Source organism: Harpia harpyja, chromosome 4, assembly GCF_026419915.1.
Source record: "Harpia harpyja isolate bHarHar1 chromosome 4, bHarHar1 primary haplotype, whole genome shotgun sequence".
NCBI classification, from domain to species: Eukaryota; Metazoa; Chordata; class Aves; order Accipitriformes; family Accipitridae; genus Harpia; species Harpia harpyja.
The window spans coordinates 82,290,042-82,306,990 of NC_068943.1; the positions used below are offsets into that span (position 1 = coordinate 82,290,042).

General features: G+C 44.3%; 1 protein-coding gene across 5 annotated transcripts in view; it reads left to right on the forward strand.

Moving 5' to 3' along the window:
* Positions 1-14,201, forward strand: part of METTL2A (methyltransferase 2A, methylcytidine) — a 19,609-nt gene extending 5,408 nt beyond the window's left edge. The window contains exons 3-11 of one of the 5 annotated variants that reach the window (XR_008234825.1): positions 876-1,237; positions 2,606-2,655; positions 3,135-3,195; positions 4,366-4,505; positions 5,304-5,410; positions 5,596-5,661; positions 7,026-7,309; positions 10,289-12,885; positions 13,126-14,201. Coding sequence is in view for 1 of the 5 variants with exons in the window: in XM_052785083.1 (XP_052641043.1) it covers positions 876-1,237; positions 2,606-2,655; positions 3,135-3,195; positions 4,366-4,505; positions 5,304-5,410; positions 5,596-5,661; positions 7,026-7,177 (938 nt within the window). In the remaining 4 variants the exon portion in view is untranslated. Of the gene's footprint in view, positions 1-875; positions 1,238-2,605; positions 2,656-3,134; positions 3,196-4,365; positions 4,506-5,303; positions 5,411-5,595; positions 5,662-7,025; positions 9,633-10,288 lie in introns of those variants that run through there. The other 4 variants (XR_008234823.1, XR_008234822.1, XR_008234824.1 and 1 more) reach the window with 4 other exon arrangements.
* The last annotated feature ends 2,748 nt before the right edge of the window (positions 14,202-16,949 follow it).

The window sequence follows — 16,949 nt, forward strand, 5'->3', positions numbered from 1 at the left end:
AAAGAATTCTGTGAGTGACTTGAATTTCATTAGATCACAGCTTTGTAAGAGTTCTTCCAGCCTTCTGTAATACTCATCTTGCTAGTGGAATGTATCTACTTGGTGTGAAAATGATAATGCTTGCTGCTAAAGTTAATTCTTATCATCTTTTGTCTATCCACCTTAGCTCTCCACTGTTACTTTAATGACAGCGGTCATTTCTGTTGATTCCCCTCTTTTGTTTTAATTTCAGAAATGTGTGATGCTGTAACATGCACAGAACTATGGAAAACAAAGTGCTGTAGGCTGGACTCTAGCACTATTTGTGTAAAACATGCTGTCCTGTAATCTTGGAGTATTGCGCAAATGCTAATTAAGCTTTCTGCCAGGCCTGTATAGCTGACTAATTTTTCTGTTTCTCCATCTGAAAAAAGGGGTAGTGTGTTGGACAGGAGCTCTTCAGCTCCAGGCAGCTGTCATAGAATTCCTTAGAAGTTGTAAGTGCTTGACTGAGTGTCATGAGGCTCCAAATGAATCGTTCCAGTGAATTGAACAAGTTAGTGTTAGAGATGGAAGTAAAACCTGGATTTCTTCATTCCAGTCTCCTTCAAAGAGGCCTTTTCTGTTGCCAGCTTCCTTTAAATCCTAGCAGGAGACAGACAGTTTCCTCTTCTATGTCTTTTCCCTTTTTTAGTCCTACCAAAGTGACTGTGAGGAGGCAGGCTGAGTTTATGTGGGATGCCACAATTTAAATAAAGGTGATTTTCAATCAATAACCTTACTTTTTAAAGCAGATTGCTGAATAGATGTCTGCAGTGATCCCTCACTGTCTGAACTGATTAAACTCTGAGACCTTCTGATTTGACTGCTGGTGATATTTTTGTTTGTGTTCACAGAGGAATACGAGGTGAATGCTAAGAGGTACTGGGATGAGTTTTATAAAATCCATGAAAATGGCTTCTTCAAGGACAGGCACTGGCTGTTCACTGAATTTCCTGAGCTGGCACCTAACAGGAACCCAAGTCAAAACGGGGATTCTGTGCATGAATTTAGTAACAAAGACGACTCCAACAATGAAGGGCTGGGAAGCTGTGAAAATGGACGTTGTTCATTGGAAACCAGGGCAGAGAATCAATTAAACCTGATAAAAAGCACACCTAAGATCTGCACAGAGGAGCTGGCTACACAGAAGTACAGTGAGCTGAATCAAAGTGATGGAGATTACCCAGGATCATCTGCATCTTACCGTATATTAGAGGTAATAGCTGTAAAACATAGTCACACATCAGACAGTCCCTTGTATCAGTGTTAGTGTGACTGGGACATAAAAATATATATCATTGGCAAACAGCAAGTGAATGGGATGATTGCTTTAAGTCAGTAAAATGAAAAAAACAGAGAGCGGCTTAGAACTGATTTAAATCTGTTGGGATTCTTTTGGTTGAGACTCTGAATTGGCAGAGCACAAGGACCATAAGAAGTTTCCGAGTTTAAAAGACAAACTGTTACTATCAGATGTTGAAACAAGCATTTAAAAGTCATCTTTTGAAGAAGCTGATTCTTTTACTTGTCTGTATAAAGCTTTCCCTTGTCATTTACGTTTTGCATGTTTGTGCTGATTCTTCCTTGCCTTGGGAGGTGTGAAACAAAACAACGAAAGCAAGAATGTAAAGATGCTGTTTGGTTTGTTCCTTATGGCCCATGTAATAATGGGGAATCTAAGACTGATAACATGGTTTGTCCCAGAAAAGTCTGTAGGACTTCTAAATAAGAGACTCCTGATAGCTGGTAATGACCTTTTGCTCTGCCACCTCTAGTTTGTTCACTGTAGATATCACTGTTTTTGTTGAATGCTTCATGTTCTATGGAAGTTCCGCCGTTCCAGGGAGAGTTAATATGACCTGTCTTTTTGATTTTTTTATTTAATCTGAGGCTTTGAGACTTCCACAGACTTTGACGTTCTTGGTTCATTGTGGCTTTCCTGTCTCACCTGGGTACTTTCAGTAATATCTGTCACTGCAAGCCATCAGTGGTGTTTTCTGCTCCATCTGTTTCAATTTTACTGATTCCTTAAACATTTAGAGGCAAATTCCCCAAACCCAGTTGTGTGAGCCATCTTCAAATGGGAACAAGTAGAAGGAATAATAAGGCAGAATCATTGTAGGCCTAGTTGTAACTTGAGGAAGAGCCATCTAGTGAAGGAAACTCTGAAACAGCAGGGTGTAATTACAGTAAAGCAAACTTCCTTCTCCATTGCTCTGATTTTCAATGGAAGTGAATGCAACTAATCCGTGGCCTTTGCCAATGCTTCAGTGACTCATAGTGGTTGTTATGCTTGGGATTCCAGCAATAACAGTTTTCAAGAGAGTAACAATATATAGCTTGTTAGTAAGATTTCTACGAGAACTGGCTTAGTGGTTTCCCACAAATGCTTATATGTAAGCCTGCTCCTCAGAGCTGAACGTATTCAGATCTCGCAGTGAGATTTGCAAATGGTCACTGCTATGCTCAGTTGTTACTCATGAGTTGCTCTTTGTTCCATGGCTGTAGAGAGGTGATTTGAAATTAGCTGCATAGGACATGCTGAAGAAATTATTTTAACTATGTGTACATCTACTTTGTGCAGGTTGGCTGTGGTGCTGGAAATACAGTCTTCCCAATTTTACAAACCAACAAGTAAGTAGTTCTCAGTAGGTTTTTACCTGCATGATATGCCAACCTCTGAAAAACAATTGGAAACGTGTTGCACTTGTTCTTAGTTTAGACAAGCTTAGAGAAAGGCCAGGTGCAAATGGTGCCTTTGCCTTCTGCAACTTCAAATGATTGTGATTAGAGCTTAGGAATCTTTGGTCTTAGAATGCAACCAGTGAAACATGATGTGAGTTTACATGTCTCATTCTGAAAGCATTTTCATACAGGCCTTAGTGTCTCTCCTTTTCCAGAAGGAAAAGTAAGCAGTCAGTTCCGTATGAGAATAGCTGAGGCATAAAGGAGCAACGTGGTCCACCAGATTTTGCACAAGGCATTATTGACAGAGATAGACTAAAGCCCAGGATTTCTGGCTCCCAATTCTGTGCTCTGTGCATTTGAGACACTTCTTAATTCCTGTGGAGCACCTTTATATAAATGATGATAGTTTCTTTTATTTATTTCAGTGACCCAGGCCTTTTTGTTTACTGCTGTGATTTTTCTACAACAGCTGTGGATCTTGTCCAGGTAAACTTAATGGTGACTTATGAAGGTAGGAAGTACATGGTGCCAATTGCACGTTAACACAAATGTATCACAGCTGCCACTGGCTGTCTAGTGGTGTTTTCAGCTTTCTTTTTTTAGCTAGCCCTGATGCTGACCCTTGTACTGGTAAATCATGAAAATGAGCCAACAAAGATAGTAGAAATGAGGGAAGTTGGAGTTCTCAAAATGTCACATTGGCAGCAGACAAGTCAGCCAGATTTTCTTTCCCCTGTGGTTGTCAGTACTTTTCTAAATCCAGTGCTCTTTTAGCTGAGTAACTGCTGAACCTTGAAAACATTCAGGCTATTTTCTAACAGGAACTGAAGCTGGTTTTGGTTTGTGTGTGCGTTACTGTCACTGCAGTTCTGGGAACGTGGTGTGATTGCTTCTGCACAGACAGCTGAGGAGGGATACTGTTGTCTGTGGAGCAGGAGGCTGGCATTTAGTCAAAGGACAAATACTGCTAACAAATTTCAGGTCAGAACAGAACTGAGAATATATGAAGTATCAAATGTAATCAGTCACTTCATGAGATGAGATGGGGAGCACAGCAGCAGAGGCAGCATGCCATTTCATCCTCTTAAGGTGACACAAGCACCGTTCATAGAGGCTACTGCAATCCATAGCAGCAGCTTTAGAAAAACATGCAACTTCCTTTAGAAGTCTAAATGTGATTTTTAAGAGCGTGACTTTAGGCAGCCAGATTTGATTTTGGGGGTATAGGGAGTAGTCTGCTTGTAGTTGAATACTTATTTCAGTGATGCAGAGCAGGGCCCTGATGCTCTCACTTTTGTAAAGATTTCCAGCTTAACAGTGTAAATCCCTCACTTTTTACCACTACTAGTGGAAAATCTGACCTTAAAATTGCAGTAATCCCTCAATCCAATTTTGGGGTTTTGGCAGTGCTGATTGAATGTAACAAGTCCAAAGCTCTTTGTAAATCTCCCATGTGTACTTATTTTTCACATTTCACCCCTGTTCCTTGTCTGACCAAGGAATCTATCTGACCCCATCTGTCTTAGTCCAGTGAGGCTGAACCAGATCTCTGGACACACCACTTTATTATGTGGAAGTTAAAATGTGCCCATGTTCAGATAATACTGAGATCAGGGTCTGCTGCTAATGCTCTATTTCCTCTCCCCTTAAATACAGAACAATGCAGAATATGATTCTTCTCGCTGCTTTGCTTTTGTCCATGACCTGTGCAATGACCAAAGTCCTTTCCCAATGCCAGACAAGAGTCTTGATGTTGTTATTCTTATCTTTGTCCTCTCAGCGATTCTCCCAGAGAAGTAAGTTTTAATAATTCCTTCTGGTTGCAGAAGATAATGCATATAGAGCTGGAGTTCTTTAATAGTAGGTCCCCTCATATCAAGGAAAATTAAAGTTCATTCTGTGTCTGGTCCAGTTTTCCATTAAGCCTCTGAAAAGGAAATTTGCAGGTACTTTCTGTTGTAACAAATTCTGGCATAGGATAGGTTTGATTTTGAAGTGCTAAGTGGCTATAGATGACGTCTTGCTGCGGTCACAGTTGCTCACCTGTTCTGAACCCCAGCCACACTGAGCACTCAGCACCCATTTGTGGAAAGTATGCTGCTAGATTTTAAGGCTCAAAGGCTGGATGAATTTCTCATATGGGAGGTGGCAAGAAGGGAGGGGTCAGGTTCAGAAAACAGTTAAGAAAAGTGCTGTGATCTTAGTGTGACAGTGTATTACAACCTACACTAGTCTCTCTTTTTGTTTCCTTTGGTTTTATTTCACAGCATTTTTTTTCAAGTTCACTTACTGTTTTACAGAAACCAGTGGAAATACTTCTGTAATTAGTAAGAGAGAGCAGTTAATCCCTGCTGCGGCAGGCTAAGTTATCATTGTGGGAAAAAAAGCAGAATCAGGGAGTGTCAGAAATAAGGCGGCCAAATAAAATCAACCCACCTAAGTCTGAGAGAGCTCAGAAAAGTGCTAGCTTTTGGTAGCTCTTTATATGAAGTTGAAACTTTAGTAAAACTTTATACCTGTTTTTGGAAAGTAGGCTAACGAAACAAGCATCATTTTGCAGAATGTTGAATACTGCTGTTTTGTTCTTTCCTCAGGATGCAATGCATCGTTAATAGACTGAGTCGCCTTCTGAAACCAGGAGGAATGATTTTGTTACGAGATTATGGCCGTTACGATCTGGCCCAGCTTCGGTTTAAGAAAGGTATTTTCTTTTCCCCTGAGGAGTCTTGCCAGATCACTAATAGATGATGCTTCTTTGGAGTTTAGGAGGCAGCTCATTAATTCCCCTTAAGCACAGCGTGTGCTGGGAGACGTGCCTCTTGTTGGATGGCAGTTGTTGATTTTTAAATGATAGCTGGTAACTGTTTAAATGCCTCTTTCCCTTAGGTCAATGTCTGTCTGATAACTTCTATGTGAGAGGTGATGGCACCAGAGTCTACTTCTTCACACAAGGTAGGAGGCTAGAAAACATCCCTCTGACTCTCCTCACCTCTTTTTGTCCCCGTGCCCTCAAGTTTTGCCACTAGATCTTTCCAGCCTGTCTTTCTTGGAGCAGTGTGAAATGTTAAGAGTTTCCCAATTGCACAGGGATCTGGGCTTGTCACTTGCTGATGCAAATATGGCGTGGTGAATTCCTTAGTGGAAAATCCTTTTAGAGAAAGACTAGTGTGTTTGCTACACTGGTAGGGGTGGGATTGGAGGACCTCTCCTTGAACCTTGTTGCCTGCGGAGGATGGAGTGAGATGGACACCACTTGAAGGAACTTCTGTTAACTTTACTGTTCTCCTATGAGGATATAAGAAGGGTGTGGTTCAGCATAGAGCTGAGGCAGCCTCTCCAGTTCTGCTGCTGCTTGGTGTTCAGCAGGGGTTGTATTCTCCCTGCCTATCACCAATTGTACCTCCAGTCATTTGCACCACAGGCCCCTCTGCAAGGTCAGTTTTAGAGCAGTAGCACAACTGCAATGAATTATTCCCTTCCCCACCACACAGGTCTTGTTTGTCACAACAAAATTAATGTTTAATGCGTGTTTGGCAAACGCTTCACTATGGCAAGCATCTGATAAAATGCACAAGCTGGGACCTGTTAGCCCTTTTCTACAGAAACTCCATACAAATCACGTGCTCCCAGGCTGCAGTTGAACAAGCTCTCTGCTGCTCAGCTGGGCTCGGTCTGGCTTGCCCACGGCCAGTGTGCTGGGGCACTATGATACTTATTTGCTTGGTCAGGAATACCTGCCAGTGTAAGTGTTGCAGCCTCGAGGGCTCTTAGTGCTTTGATTGGGCCCCAGCAGGGTGTGGTTTTTTAAGGATTTTTTTCCCAAACTTAACCTTAATGAATCCTGTTCCCCTCCAGCCTATACAGCACAGATCTCACTGCCACCATTTAAAAGCGTAGGTCTGATCCCGTTCTTTGCTCTTGCAGAGTCTGAAATTCCTCTGGAGAGAGGGGGGAGGGGGAAGGAATGGATCTGTCCCTACTTGCCAGAAGATGCTCCCTTTATCAGTTACTAGAGGCGGTACCCATGCCTGAAACTGCTGCTGTTTTCTTTTTGTCAAGACTCTGTAATTCTAGTTGTACTCCAAATAATTCTTTCCTTCCTTGGTAGAAGGTAAACTCAAGGGAAGCTAGAGAAACTGTGACCTTAATCCCCCCATAGTACAGTAGTTAAGTTTTGTCTGATCTTCACATTTCCCTGCCAGAGAGAGACTGAGTTTCCTCTGGCCCATCTCTCAACATAGTTTAGCCCTCAGGGTGAGCAGGTATCAGTTAAATGGAAGCTGTGGCATCCTCAATCTCCTTTTCTCTGCTTCCAGATGAATTAGATGATCTCTTCACAACAGCTGGGCTGGAGAAAATCCAGAATCTGGTTGATCGGCGATTGCAAGTGAACCGTGGGAAACAAATGACGATGTATCGAGTATGGATCCAGTGCAAATACCGCAAGCCTGCCACCCCTCAGCTGTGAGGAAACGGGGCATGCTTTTTGGGGTTGAGCCTTTTCGTGGCCATGTGCAGTGTCTCCTGGTGAAGTGTGGTTTTACAGAGTTCAGCGCACACAGGACCTCAGTGCCTTTTACAGTGCCTAGCATCACTTCAAGTGAGTTTTGCTAAGGACGAATGCTCTAAGAGGAGACCAAGCAGTATTTTAGATGTCTTGCTACTGGTCTGAGTTTTTTAAATTATTTGTGGTTTTAACAACTTAAGAAACGGTCATGCTGTCTTACAGCAGCTGAGCAAGTTGAATAGTGAGTTACTTTTACTCTGGATTTCCACATGAAACAGGAGTGCTTTGACTTTGCCTCTGTGTTGTGTATGCTTGTCTTGGGAACAAAAACCATGCAAAGGGTAAATCTGCTGTTCTCTGCAACTGTTCACTAGGCCTAATATGAATCCCTTAGCCAGCTTATCTCATCCAGCTCTCTTCTAGTCGTTCAGGTTTGTGCAAATCCACAAGTTAAAATACATTGATAGAGGGCAGGAACTGAGAGCGTGCTAGTTTCTCTGTGCCAGCTTCCCCATGCATGCTTCATGGTGTGCAGATAACCTGTGGAGAAAGAAGATTATGCTGCCTTGCCCTCACTGTCCACAAGGATGTTCGTCTAGGGAGCTAGCACGCTATGGCTCAGGTGCTGTAAATTCCTATCAGGCAGGGTTCAGGTTTTCAAAGATTTGGGGCTGATGCCAGTTTTGGGGCACCTCCAGAGTGCAGAGTATCACAAGCAGCTCACAGGACCAGGTTTTATGCAGAATCACCCGCTTTTTCTGCTTGAACAGTGAGAAACTGTTCTTGCTGGCTGCAGCCGCCAGGTCACAAACTGCAGTGCCCTGTCATGGTGGTGTGCTAAACCCAAGTAGACAAGACACCTGTCTTTGATAAGAAATCTGAATAATGTCTACCACTCTTGTTTAATTTCTTAGATGAAGCCAGCATTGTGGCTTTCTGAAGGTATTTCCCCACCTTTGACAGCAAATATCTTTTATCTCAGCTTGTTTTCTTTTGTTATTTTTAGGGTGTGGTACAACACATATTAGAATAAATTTTGTGGTAATGCTTTTCAATGCTGGTTTGATTAATATAAATTAGGCTTCCACAGAAACTCACATGCTTCTGCATGCCTGATCTGAAGGATTTGGGCCACCATTAGGTAACTACAGTTTTTTGCCTCTTCTGTTATCATGAGTCTCACTAGTGCCTGCTCTCATCTGTCAAGAAGGGAAAGCCTTGGCTGATATCTCCTGCCTTGTTTTAGTTCATGAAGCAACAAGGTCTATTGTGTGTGCACCGCTGGCTGAAGAGCAGTTCATGCTACACGAAGCATGTATATTTTGTTAGCTAGACACTTGTAGCTTACAGTTGCCTAAGAATAACTGTCAACTATAGACACATGTAGGTTATGAAATAACTGCTGTCTTGAAACAGAGGAGAAAGGGTAAAAAGATGAGGAAATGTCATTGCTATCTTTGGAGACTCTGCAGGAGTCCTGGAGAGTCAAACAGGAGCGCCCTGATTTGTAAAGCATTGGAAGGGGCTGTAGCAATACTCTGTGCTGGGCATGTGGCAGCATGATCAGTTCATAAATTCCACGTCACTGTGTCACCCTGCAGGTATTAGTATGTCTGCTACCCAAAGTCTTCTGGGTGAGGGCATTTCAGCCATTCCTGTGGAATAGTGACCCAGCAAATCCATTCACACCACAAAGGCAGGCTGCAGTGCTGGGGCAGGAATGGAAATGCACCATTGCTTTTTTTTATATATATCTAGCTCTTTTAAATAATGTTGAAAGGGAATCAAATAACTGGGAAAAGAATTCTTGTTCAATTTGTTGTACTATATTTTCTAAAGGGCTAAGAGACTTCCCAGCATCTGCAAATGAAATAGGAGGAGATAAGGCTGCTTTATTTCTAAGCACATTTGGCTTCTGCCAGGCACAAGCCTGACCCAACCCAGAAGCTGTGCAGCTGCTGCTACGTTTTCATGCTAAACCTACAAAGTTCCCTGGCAAGGTTGGTTCCTCAGGAAAGGTCTAGGCAAAATACATCTCAAGGCCTCTGGGAGCTGAGCAAGCTCATGTCTCCTCATCTTTATCCAGGCAAAGAGTCAGCTTAGCAAAAAAAGTCCAGAGTGTTGAATGTGACGTGACTCATGTAACCAGCTCTGTCGCTTTCAGTGAAAGACCTCCCATGTGTTACTGGTGCCTTAGGCAGTTCCCTGGGGTCCTTTCCCTCTTGGTCCCTGGAGGGAGACCTCCTCCTGGGATAGCTTTATCTCCCTGGAAGAATAATTATTGACTGGGGTAAACAAGCAGCATAATTAGTGTGAATTAAAGTAATTTGAAAAATGCCGTATTAATCATCCAAAGGCTTGTAAGCAGTGCAGGAGAATATGTTTTTAATTATAAACATGATTTATTTAAACTTGATGGACTCCCCTTTAAATTTAAACTCCTGAATGGGAGAAGATGAAGGCTAGTAATTTATTTGTTTCTACTTTCAAGGCTACATCCCAGTTGCCTGCCTGGTTTTGACTTGGGCTTCATGCAAAAACTTGCAGCCCCATGAGCCTGCAGCCATTGAAGTGGCTCTATGCCTTTCTTAATGCTCTTCATTCTGCAGGGGTATTTAAGCAATCACTCAACATGAACCATGCTGGGCAGACATGCTTTTGTTTCCAGTCCTGTTGGTGGTGTTCAGAAAGCAACAAGTTAATGGCCTTGAATTGAGCCAGGCCTCCTACAGACAGATACTGTCTGAGCTTCATTCATTAATCTCCGCCAGCTCCCATTCTCTCTGAAGCTCCTGCTCTCCTGCGACTCCAGGCCTTGCCTCCCACACAGCTCTGCTCAGGTACCTTGGTCCTGACTTGCAGCCGCTTCTGCCATTCCCACCTTGGGCCTGCTGAGCAGGCTGGGTTGCACAATGGCTTTCTAGCATGTTCAAAGGAAATCTCCAAATTGACTTTTACTATATTGAAAAGCCAGGTTAAGTGCCTTTTTTTTTTTTTCCCCTCTTCCTTTTTAGCAGTGTAACATTAGCTTTAAAGCCATTCTGAACATATCTGCTCTGGTTTTGTTCCCAGCATTCCAGTCTTGCGGTCTGTGGCTTACAGACAATGCCAACGTAGCTTGTTGAACCTCCCAAGCAGAAGAGATGATTTCATAGCTCTTCAGAGGCGCTGCCCCTGCGATTCTGGAGCCAGACATTGTTACACTTCGGAAAGTCTGGTCCTGGCTCTTGCCAGAGGATGGTGGATTTCCTTGGAGGTTCGTAGATTGTTGTGGCTGGAAGGGAACTTTATCACCAACTATTCTGACCCTTTGCATAACCCTTTCGTGTAGGGATTATGGCATCAAGCCTGTGACTTGGGCTGAGCCAGAACTAGTCCTTCAGAAAGGCTTTCGATCCAGCCATGATGCTGAGGGCTCCAGTGAATGGCAAAGAACCCTTTGCCTCCCCAGGTGCATTGTTCCTCTCACAGCATCCTGATTTCACGAATCGGCTAGAAACTGGGAGGCAGGAAGGGAACAGGGGAGGAAAAGACCACAAGAGGCTGGGGAGTATTTCTGATACCTTCACTTCAAAAATAAATAAATTGTAAATTCCACTGAAAATTGGAGCTTTCTCAGGATCTTCCTGACATCACAGGAAAGTGGGAAATGGCAGTCATCCTTAGTGATTTTTATTGTTACAACAGTAATCATCAAATGCTTCTGACCAGAAGCATGTGAGACCAGACACAATTGTCTTCTCCCCCAAATGCTTTAGCTCCACCTTCTCAGGGTATGTCACCACCATTTCTAATTCTGTAGTTAGTTGTAGAGCTCCAGGATAAATGAAACGTGATTATTTTCAATAAAACAGGTGTGAGCAGAAGGAACCTTCACGTCTGCATGCCAGTGGCTTTTGGCATTGCATTGTAACTAAAGCTGGAAGAGCTTCCTTTTGTCGTTGGCACTGGGATGACCCCCAGCTGGTCCCCAGCTGGATTCCCTGCAGGAATCGCAGGCCCAGACTGAACTTAACTGTTTTTCCCGAGCACAAATGAAAGATGCACAGGTTTCAGAGCCTAGAAGTGAGAGTACAGATGAGGATGAGGCCACAGAGATCAAGTTATCAAGGGATTTGGGGAGCATCCTTCCATCTCTGTAAAGATGGAAGGAAATTGAGTCACGCAGTCTTCTTTGTTCTCCTGATGAGTCAACTGGATCTGATTTGTCAATCAGAGCACTTTTGGTTTGGTGTCATATTGGAGAAAATTAGTACAGAAGAGAAACGCATGATCAGGATCACTGTTGCTATTGTAGCTTGACAGGGGTGTGTGCTTGGCACACATCTTTTGCACAGTGTCCATAGGATTCTAACAGTGTTGTCATATATGTTTTCAGGGCAAGACAGAAATTACTAGAAAAGCGAGGAGGAGGGAGGAATTTTTTGGAGGACTCTTCTGCAAAGCGAGATACTCTAGAGGGAAAGGAGTTGTCAGCTCTGTGCTTAATCAGCAAAGCTCTGGAGTTTGTGCTTAGCTCTTGCTGAAGGCATTAAGTTCCTGTGCGTAAGTGCCCTGCTGAATGGGAGCTTGTATTGCCAAGAAAGTGGGACACAGTGCAGGAAATTACCTATATAGGCAACAGTGAGTGCTAATGTGAACCAAATAGGATACAGCTACCTTCATTATGGAGAGCACAAGCCAGACCAGGGAACTTGGCTGGAACACAGGCAGGGAGAAGCAAGAGAAGAGCCATGTGTGCCTCTGCTTTTACCTCCTGCCCAAAGGCTGTATGGTATGACAGGAGGTGTCATGCCAATGAAGGCTTTTACTCTTGAAAATGTGGTCTTTGACCCACAGTTGGATGAGTGGGAACTGGCTGTGGTTGGAAAGCATTGTTGGCAAAGATCGCTAGCAAGTCTAACATGTCAAGACCTGCCTGGACCTCCCAGATGTTGGTCCATGGCTGTTTCCAGGAAGGAAGAACATCCTGGTGAGGTTTGGACCCTGCTGCTCTAAACTGTGCTCCCTGGTATTGAATAACCCCAAAGAGTCTTCACTGCAAGCGCCAACAGAGCATGTGAACAGCAACTTGATTTTGGGGTGGAGTGTGAGTGTCACTGCTGTATTCAGGTTGTTTTAATGTTTTGTAGTCCAAAGGACCCTTGTAGCTCTTGCATTTTCATGTTATTTGGAGGTTGGGGAGTTCTGGGGGATTGCAGCCAATCCTTTGGCCTATGAAACTTACTTTCCACTGGTGTGAAGTGAGAAGTTGCTGTTTGCAGTCCCGGGTCGCAGAGGCCAGGCTCAGACCTCTGTGGCGTGTGTGGGGAACACTGGGGGATCTGCTCTGCAGCTGTAAGTGGAGAGGTACCCTGCCACCCTTCTCCAGGGGCACTGGATGTGGCATTCCTCATTGAGAAAGAAAATTGGCTGATCTCCCCTCAGACTACTTCTTCATCCATGGAACCAAGCACGAGGCATGGTACTGGGTTCCCCTCATCTGGGGAGCACCGCTTAGGCAGGTACACTACGCTACAGTCTTTAATTACACAGCCGCACATTTTTTTCCACATTCAGTGCCAAGGGTGGATGTGAAGAGGTCGATCAAGGTTGCATGGAAAACTAAATCTGGCTTTTCCTCAACTTCAAGTGACTTCTTCCCTACTGAGATGAGCCTTGTTATGAAGGTCGGTATGTATTTACATTCACACAGAGGCTGAATATACTTACAGAAATATGCATGCAGTAACTCTAGCTTTACAATAGGATGTTGATTTAATTTTCCTCTTACACAAATCTCAGAGCAGTTTGTTTAATTGAGGCTTTCAAAAGCCCTGTAAGGTAGGGTGTTATTATGCCCGTTTTATGCAGGAGGAAGAGAAGCGGGGGGCAAATCCTGCCGAGAATAATACCCTCTTGTATTCTAGGAAGCTGGTAGTGAGGACAGGGAAGGACTTGCTGGCACATAAAGGAGAATCGCATTGTTTCAGGTGTGTGCAGAAGAAAAAACAGTGGATTTTGCTAGTACCGTGTGCTTTGAGGAACACGGACGCGATCACAGAGGTGTTCCTTTCCTACCTGCGAGTCTTCATTCCCCTCGGCCGGGCCGTAGTGGTTGCGCAGGTCTGGGTGTGCGTGCGCGGCGGGCTGCCTCCTCCGGCAGGCAGGACATGCACTCATGGATGAGGGCACTGAGGTTGTGCTTGGCTCGCTGCATGTGTGGAGGGTGAGGGACCTGGATGCTTTCCTACTGGGTTTGGGTATCAAAGCTTCCCTAATGGGATACCTGAAGGTGTAGACAGAGGGAGGGGCAGGAACAACCTCTGAGATAAACTCCATTGTGTGGGAGGGTGGAGGCTCTCTGAATGGCCTCAGGAAGGAGTCAGGTGATGGCATGTTATCTTTGAGTAGCTGAGATAGGAACTTTCTCCCCTCTAATGAAAATGAGGAAAGACCCTTTTAATGTTCCTAGTGAGGGAAAGGCTGTGCCGGGAGCCCTACCCTTACTAGACGCTCGAGAATCCACACAAGGGTGAGATGTTTTGAGTGCCCCAAGTCCAGAAAAATCTTCACTTGCAACTTGTGCGTCGTTAAGTGCAACAGAATCTGCTCTGCAGACAAGGGTTGGCCTCTTCTGGATGTGATGCCTAGAGGTGAGATCATCCCTCGGTGCTAAAACCTTAAGAAACCTGCAGAGTGCTGAACTCTTGTGGGTTGGTTTTGGTTTTTTTTTCTCAATGGCTGTAAAATTTTTGGATTTGAGATCACTGATGCCAGCTTTTACGTTTTAAAGGCTCAGGCTATTTGATGCTTTTCTCAAGTCCCCAGCTCCCAGTGTCCTGCTATCACTGAGGAATCTCAGCTCTCTTTTTTGTGTATGTGTTATGTCAATACATTTCTAGACCTCATGGCAGTACAGAAATGCTGTGAAAAATGCAGTTAGAGTATTTCACAAGGCAAAGGAAAGTCACCAAAATGCATTAAATAAAAAGAACAGGAGCTCGACTTCTGGTATTTTGTCTTTTCAAAATTCAGGACAGAAGGAACTTGTTACATGCTATGTTAAAATATCTATAAAATCTTACCAAATTTTGGTCAGATCATGGGTTAACAGTGAAGCTGTGATGCGAACGCAGGGGTTTGCCCTTTTTTTGCTAAGCATGCTGCGCTGGCTGGAGGGGAGCTCTCGGAGACTGCTCAAGTCAAATTCAGTGACAAAGAAAATGGCTGCGGCAGCTGAGTAGTTCTTCAAAACATGATAGAAGTGCAATGTGCCAAGGATATTGCTGACATCCAAGGAGACCAATGCAAGAAGATGAGAGCTGCCACGGGGGATGTAATAGGAAGCATTAACACTGGCTGATGGCAGACCTGAAGAGGAGGATGCTGTACGGGAGGAATCTGGCAGAGATGATGGTGTAGGAGGGCTGGCTTGCCCCCATGAATGAGATAATATTTGGTCAGCCGTATACATACTGCGTTGCTCTTAACCATCCCGTCGCCAGCTCTCAAACCAGCTCCTCTAAAAGGACCAGAGCTCAGGGGCTCTTACAAAGTTAATGGAAAAGGGGGAGAACAGAATAGTTTTTGAGTGTCACTCAAGTGTGGGCTGGAAGGAGGAGTTTTCCTGCATGAGAATTCTTGGAGATCCAAATACTCTCTTCTCTCCCTGGGCCAGAAAGTCAAACATACTGGAACTGTTTACAAACTGAAATACTATGGGGAAAAATCAAGTTGAGATCGACAGAATTTTGGTTTCCTAACCTTAAGCATTGTTTTAGTTTTGATGCTTTATAGGCTTTTGGAAGTAGAATCTTAAAAGTTGACATGAGAATTTTTAATTGAATCCAAAATTTTCCTATACAAAATTATTAAATATTTACATATTCCAGCCACTTTGAATTAGAAAACCTTTCCCTGTAAAAACAGAAACTCACAAACTGACCTTTTCTTGTCAGAAGCACATTCCAATAAGTTGGCCTTTCTTATTTAGAAAGCAGAAGTAAAAAGAAAAACCAACAGTCCACCATGTCTCTGCTGAGTCCAGACTCGGGGGATTAGCTCCCGTGGGAGATAACGCTATAAAAAAAGAGTCCAAGTATGCTGTGTCTTATCACTGATAAATATATTTTTACCTTAGAGACCATTGCTGTTCCTGGGAACCCAGTCTAGGGTGCACTGGCACAGCACAGTAAGAAGCGTTGTACCAGGCTGGGACGGACGGTGCACCCCTGCTCAAAGTGGTGTCCTGATGGAGTGTAGGAGGAAAAACCTCCAAGATCACTGACTTACGGGCTCTATCTGCACTTGGAGATCTGTCCAGTAAAGTACTTCCTACTGAGGCTATCTGACAAACTTGTCTAAAATCCCCTTGTACCTACCTGACTCTCCACTGACAGCAAGCGGTACCCTTAAAGGCTACTGCAAAATTTCTGCTTATGGCCAGGAATACAGTTGCAACTTGTTGATTCCTTCCCGCTCTGCACCACAGAAAGACGAGCTGCCATGTCCTGTGCGAGTTGCTATTTTGGCATCTTGGAAAGGAAACTGCAGCTGAAAGCGTTGCTCTGAGCTGCTCTATGGAGGATGAAGGCGGAGAGGACAGTAGTTGAGTTTGCAGCAGAGGAGTAGGGAAGGATGTGACTGTATGGCTAGCCAAGACTAAGAGGAAGGGGTTTGTGAGCACTTGCAGCTTGCTGAAAATCCAAGAGCAGAGCTGAGCCACTGGAGCCCTTGGACAGCGAGCCACAACAGCTGTCTTCCCAAAGCTCCCCCAAAACATACTGAAGGCAGGCATGCTTGAAGGGGATGTGCTCCATCCCTGAAATCACAAGTGAGAAGAGAAACCCTAACCATTTTGCTGAGCGTAGAGGAACATGGGGCAGGGAGAGGCACAAGTCACAAGAGGAGGATAGTGCAACCTCAGCTTATTGGGTTTGTATCAGAAATCATCACCCACTGCTCCAGCCTGACCCTGGCAGAGCCCAGGACTGCAGCCACAGGTCCTGTGTCAAGCCTGTAACTCAGCGGTGCATTGGAGGGTGTCTTTTAGAAAACATTCCGGTCTGCAGTAAATTCTCCAGGACGCTGTTACCTCCCTGGGCACCTGGTCCTGCCAGAGAAAGAAAGAGCAGGGTCGTTGATCTGTCTGACTTCGGTGAAAACGATAGCGAGCAAAACGCTCTTAGGAAATTATAACCCCATGGTCTTTTCTGGTATCCTATGAGAAAAGATTGATGGCAATGTGATCTCTGGCAATGCGATCCCCAGCACTGCGTGGAAGAGGAGGAAGAGCTTCAGCAAGCTCCCTCCAAAAAGCACAGGAGAAATTAGATCAAAGTGACCCCCATCACCCCTAAAACACAAAGACGGGGGGACAGCGCCATAGATTCAGTGTTACAGCATCCGATTCCTGTCCGGCGCTCTGAGAGGGTGAACTGCTCCCTTTAAAGTTGGAGGCATTTCTAGAGGCAGTGGCGGGGGTCCAGAAGAGCCAAGGGGTACTGGAAGTCGGTCCCTTTATTGGGTGTAACAGCTCCCGGATCTTCTCCTCCCTCCACCCAAAATCAACAGAAATGCACACATGAAATTTATACCTCCCTGAACAATGTTAACTGCAAATGGTACTAATTAGCGCTCCCCTAAATGGCTGTGATTAGTTTACCAGCTGATGGAATATTTACTCTAGAAATTTAAAAAAAAAAAAAAAACCAACAACGCAACACAGACACCAAACGCTATTTATTTATTT